Here is a 6000-nt window from a genome sequence, read left to right as displayed (position 1 = left end):
TCACAGATGGACGCATATAGGTATGGATGGATATAGGTACAGGCAGGTGTAGACAGCGTGTGTGTGTAATGTGTGTGTGTGTGTGCGTGTGTGGGCGTGTGTGTGTGTGTGGGGGTGTGTGTGTGTCAGTGTTGATTTCATCGACTAATACTATGACAATTCTTTTTTGTCGACTGCCTTTTTTTCCAAGACTAAATATACTGACAATTTCGTCAACAAATAAAAACTAGACTAAAATGTTAGGAAGGGACTAGTGGACAAGAGATCCAGTACAAGTCATTTTTACACTTGGTTGCATGCTGAAAATAGCCGATCTACAAGCTCACAATGTGTCGTTGTGAGCTTGTAGACTGGTGTGCGTGCGTGTGTTGTGTATGTGTGTGTGTATGTGTGTGTGTATGTGTGCGCTGGCTGCCCTACCTCCATGGCGGAGCCCCACAGGGCCATGTCCTGGCCGTGGGGCAGGGGCAGGTGCTGTGCTGCGTGAGAGTGTGTGTGCACGTGGTGCGGCCGTGGGTGTGTGTGTGCGTGGTGAGTGTCCGGCACGACGGGCTGAGGAGGGTACAGGGCGCTGGGCACGGAGGGCAGGGTGTGGGGGCCGGGGTACCCCCCCGCCATCTGAGGAGGAGGAGGAGGAGGAGGGGGACACACCCACGGGCAAGAAGGAAAGGAAGGAAAAGGGAAGGAAAAGACAAAAGAAAAAGAGAAGACACAAAGAAAGAAAGAAAGGAAAGGACGAAAGTAAAAGAAAAGACACAAAGAAAGAAAGAAAGGAAAAGACGAAAGTAAAAGAAAAGACACAAAGAAAGAAAGAAAGAAAAAGACAAAAGAAAAAGAAAAGACACAAAGAAAGAAAGATAGAAAAAGAAAAGAAAAGACACAAAGAAAGAAAGAATGAAAAAGACAAAAGAAAAAGAAAAGACACAAAGAAAGAAAGAAAGAAAGAAAAAGACAAAAGTAAAAGAAAAGACACAAAGAAAGAAAGAAAGAAAAAGACAAAAGAAAAAGAAAAGACACAAAGAAAGAAAGACAGAAAAAGACGAAAGTAAAAGAAAAGACACAAAGAAAGAAAGAAAGAAAAAGACAAAAGTAAAAGAAAAGACACAAAGAAAGAAAGAAAGAAAAAGACAAAAGAAAAAGAAAAGACACAAAGAAAGAAAGAAAGAAAAAGACAAAAGAAAGGGTAAAAGAAAAAATGACAAAGAAAGAAAAGAAAGAAAGAAAGAAAGATAGGCGAAAGCAAGGAACAGGGGTTAGAAAGCAAGAAAGTAAGGCAGAATTCACACCAGTATAGCGGTAGAGATTTCTACACCACTGGATTGGACCACTATTGGTGTTCTGTCTAGTCCACACTTCTGATTGGCTGCTGCTGCTGCTGCTGCTGCTCTAATCACGTTCGCACGTCGCTTCTAAAACGTTTGCCACGCCTCTCTCTTGCTGGCTCCGCCTCCTATACGCTACAGTGGGGACGGTGGCGTGCAACAAGACAAAACGCAGGGAAAACCTCCACCGCCACTTCCTCCGAACTCGGGAGAATACTGGTGTGAATTGGGCGCAAGAAAAAGTTAAGGAACCAAGTTGTTAGGCGTGCGTGTGTGTGTGTGTGTGTGTGTGTGTGTGTGTGTGTGTGTGTGTGTGTGTACCTGGTAGTGTCCGGGGTGTTGTGGACTGGGGTAGAATCCTTCACTGGAACGAGGGCTGGGGTAGCCTGGTCTACTGGGCTGCAGACAGACAGACAGACAGACGTAGGACAGACAGACAGACAGACAGACAGACAGACAGACAGACAGACAGACAGACAGACAGACAGACAGACGTAGGACAGACAGACAGACAGACAGACAGTGAGACAGAATCGTTAAAACCTCGTGCTTTTGTTTGTTGTGTTTGGAGGGGAGGGGAGGGGGGATGGGGGGGGGGACACCAGGCATGAGGAGGACGGTCTACACACAGAACCGCCAAGCTGGCTGTTTGTGTGGCTGGGTTAGCTGTCAATCAAGAGGAAGGGGGAGGAGCTGCAGTGCAGAACCCACAACAACAAGCTGTTAATAGTTAGTTAATCACGGTCAAAACAAGACACTTTGCTCATTCATCTCCCGTGTTACAAACGACTGGAACGTGGATGGGTCACGACCATGTGTTGCAGCTGTGTTGCTGCTTGGGTTAGATGCTGATGTAGTAGTGTGGAATGGCTTGTTTTTTTTGTCATTCATGTATAGAATTTACATATTATTCAACATTATTATGTCTTAAGATCTATACCAGTGGGACCTCTAACCTTCCACACCCTCTCATTGAAGCTGCCTCTGGACCACACCTCCGACAGCAAGACAGACAGACAGGGAGACAGACAGACAGACGTCAGACAGACAGACAGACAGACAAGACGTCAGACAGGGAAACAGACAGACGGTCAGACAGTCAAGGAGTTGTGCGAAGACAAGGAGACAGTCAGTCAGTCAGTCAGTCAGAAATGGACAGACAAACAGACAGCAAAAGTCTGTTGGACAAAACACATATTATGTTACTGACAAAGAAAGAAAGGACAACAGTTCCTACTACCCTGGTCTAACCAAAAACACACAATTAAATTGGCGCGCAGGTGCGCACACGCACACACTCACGCACGCACGTACGTTGGTTCAGTTTCTTCAGTGGTTCTTTGTGATGGTGGCAGTGATACATACGTAGCACCGCTGTGATATAACAAACCTGTATGACCTTTCTATGGTGTCCATAGAGGTGTGCAATGGTTCATATAGCAGTGAATCTCAAACCTTTTCATTTCAAGGACCCCCTGAAGTTTACTATGCATTAGGCCACATATACCCCCATAACCTCAGCCTGATGGCCTACAAGACTAATATCTCCCCTGAGTCACAGGGCTGTTGGCTTCCCACGAGCTGGAGACCCGGGTACGATTCCCGGGTGTTTCACACACTCTCAGAGTTACCAATCAAACAGCTGGGGACAATAAAGGACTCAAATTAAGACCTCAAAGGACCCCTGGAGGCCAGCCTTTATGAGATGTCTGGGCCCTATCACGCCTCACCCGTTCTGTCTAAATGTTTTAGACACTATTTTGAAAAACATCTTAAAAAATAGTTCAAATCTACAAGCTCACACTCCTGTTTTTTTCAATATTATGGTAAAATCGCCCAAGTTAAATACAAGTTTATGGGCTTAAGGGGGTAAGGCGGCAAAAAAGGGCCCTAATTAGTGTTATTTAGCACAATTAGTGTTTAGTGTGAGAACCGATTGAGGGTGTTGACAGCCAAAGCTGTGAGTCTGTGACCATGATTACAGAAGCTTCTCTTGGAAATCCCAGTTAAAAAGAAAAAAAGAAAAAAAGCAACACACACAGAAAAGACGCACAGCAGGGTTTGGTGCGGTGACCAACTAGATGCAGCTCAAAAAATGACAAATAAAGTACAGTGTTGTTTTTGGCAGCAAATTTCTACTTCAGTTTTAGTCATAGTCTCTTGAATAGTTTTCACTTAATCAGAGACGAGATGCCACCATGGACAGACCGAGTGGAGGTGGTTTCTGAACTGCCCACAGCGCTGAGACACAGACTGAGTAGAGGTGGTTTCTGAACTGCCCACAGCGCTGAGACACAGACTGAGTAGAGGTGGTTTCTGAACTGCCTACAGCACTGAGACACAGACTGAGTAGAGGTGGTTTCTGAACTGCCCACAGCGCTGAGACACAGTTTCTGAACTGCCCACAGCGCTGAGACACAGACTGAGTGGAGGTGGTTTCTGAACTGCCCACAGCGCTGAGACACAGACTGAGTGGAGGTGGTTTCTGAACTGCCCACAGCGCTGAGACACAGACTGAGTAGAGGCGGTTTCTGAACTGCCCACAGCTCTGAGACACAGACTGAGTAGAGGTGGTTTCTGAACTGCCCACAGCTCTGAGACACAGACTGAGTAGAGGTGGTTTTTGAACTGCCCACAGCTCTGAGACACAGACTGAGTAGAGGCGGTTTCTGAACTGCCCACAGCGCTGAGACACAGACAGAGTAGAGGCGGTTTCTGAACTGCCCACAGCTCTGAGACACAGACAGAGTAGAGGCGGTTTCTGAACTGCCCACAGCGCTGAGACAGACTGAGTGGAGGTGGTTTCTGAACTGCCCACAGCGCTGAGACACAGACTGAGTGGAGGTGGTTTCTGAACTGCCCACAGCGCTGAGACACAGACTGAGTAGAGGCGGTTTCTGAACTGCCCACAGCTCTGAGACACAGACTGAGTAGAGGTGGTTTCTGAACTGCCCACAGCTCTGAGACACAGACTGAGTAGAGGTGGTTTCTGAACTGCCCACAGCTCTGAGACACAGACTGAGTAGAGGCGGTTTCTGAACTGCCCACAGCGCTGAGACACAGACAGAGTAGAGGCGGTTTCTGAACTGCCCACAGCGCTGAGACACAGACAGAGTAGAGGCGGTTTCTGAACTGCCCACAGCGCTGAGACACAGACAGAGTAGAGGCGGTTTCTGAACTGCCCACAGCGCTGAGACACAGACTGAGTAGAGGTGGTTTCTGAACTGCCCACAGCTCTGAGACACAGAGTAGAGAAAAATTGTGCTGTGCTATTTTTATGAATAGCACAGACACTTTTTATAGATATTCTAGTATTTCAAAGTGTCCATGGTGTCATGTGTTTCTTGTCTCCCCAGACATCACTAAAATAAGATCTGGTTGTATATATAAAACAAAATATATAAAAAAAAGGTTTCTTTCTGCCCAACAGGCGACAATATCAAATATCCTAAAAATATCCCCCTTCGAGGCTTGGAGCGTCAGCGCGTTTACAGCACATCATCCATCTCTATAGTCGTGCTTATTATAATCTACTATAGCTATAGGCTATATGTTCTGAGTGTATTATAGTAATAGTAACCCACGCCACTTAACCCATTCTGACCTGAGATCAGATTCATACGAGGTTTCCACTGGACACACACTGGTCTGAATAACCCATTCTGACCTGAGATCAGATTCTAAAAATGTCAGTCGCTCTCTTCGACTTTTCAAAAATAGCAGACCTATACAAGCTCGTAGCGCGCTATGAGCTTGTAGATCTGCGGTTTTTCAATAGCTAAAGCATAACATGACGCTAACACCAAAATGGGTTCCCGTTCAGAATGGGTTAAACACCCCCCCCCCCATTTCCCCCCCAAAAGCTTTATTGTCAGATCGCATGGCAGCCTGGAATCACTGACGGCTGAGGAGCGTTTTTTATTGCCAACTCATGAGGAATCCACGAGGAATGTGCAGCTTTCAGCCCCACGTGACGCAGTGACAGCCCGACATTAAACGATTAAGGGAGTAAATCCCCCCGTCGTCTTACGACGTGGTTTATATGAGAGAAATGCCAGAGATCCTATGAAACAAACCCAGTTTGTCCCCGCATCGGCATAGCACGGGGAGAAGGACAGAGAGAGGAACAATGTGTCCCCGCCTAGACGACCCAGTGCTTCTCAAAGTGTGGGTCCGGTCCTTGAGGTGGTCCCCCATGTAGCTAAATGGATAGTTTGGCAATTATTTGGGGGGCCCACTTGCAACATCCTCAAGTCCCACCACCATCACGCTCATGGTCATCATGTGGATTTGTAGCCCCATCTACTGGTGAAGACAGGCACGCACGCACGCACGCACAATGCCCGTCTGCCGACAGGATTTACGATTGAATAGCAGAAATCCTTGCAAACAGCCTTAAAAACAACATCTACTGGGAACAGTGTCCTGTTTTAGTTCTGTACAGAGGCCGAAATCCAACACGACACAGCGCGCGCGCGCACACACACACACACACACACACACACACACACACACACACACACACACACACACACACACACACTCTAATTGCAATGTTTTCGTCGTTTTGTTTTCTTTAAACTTTGCAACCCTCTGAGACACTCGGTATAAGCCCTAACTCACGACGGCATTAGGAATGTCAGGAATGCGCAGCCACAGCCGTGTAATAAAACCACTT

The 6000-nt window shown here is 46.9% G+C and overlaps 1 protein-coding gene across 5 annotated transcripts in view; it reads right to left on the bottom strand.

The window, feature by feature from the left end:
• The window catches only part of ptk2ab (protein tyrosine kinase 2ab), a 121958-nt gene that overhangs the window by 26864 nt on the left and 89094 nt on the right, over nt 1-6000 (bottom strand). For 4 of the 5 annotated variants that reach the window (XM_080767110.1, XM_080767109.1, XM_080767111.1 and 1 more), the window contains one exon: nt 1644-1721. In XM_080767110.1, the coding sequence (XP_080623236.1) occupies nt 1644-1721 (78 nt within the window). Of the gene's footprint in view, nt 1-420; nt 619-1643; nt 1722-6000 lie in introns of all 5 variants that reach the window. The other variant, XM_080767113.1, reaches the window with a different exon arrangement.

The sequence above is a fragment of the Protomyctophum bolini genome, assembly GCF_963924005.1.
Source record: "Protomyctophum bolini genome assembly, chromosome: 7".
NCBI classification, from domain to species: Eukaryota; Metazoa; Chordata; class Actinopteri; order Myctophiformes; family Myctophidae; genus Protomyctophum; species Protomyctophum bolini.
Note: the sequence above shows the minus strand (reverse complement) of the source record. Positions and strands in the feature narration are given on the sequence as shown.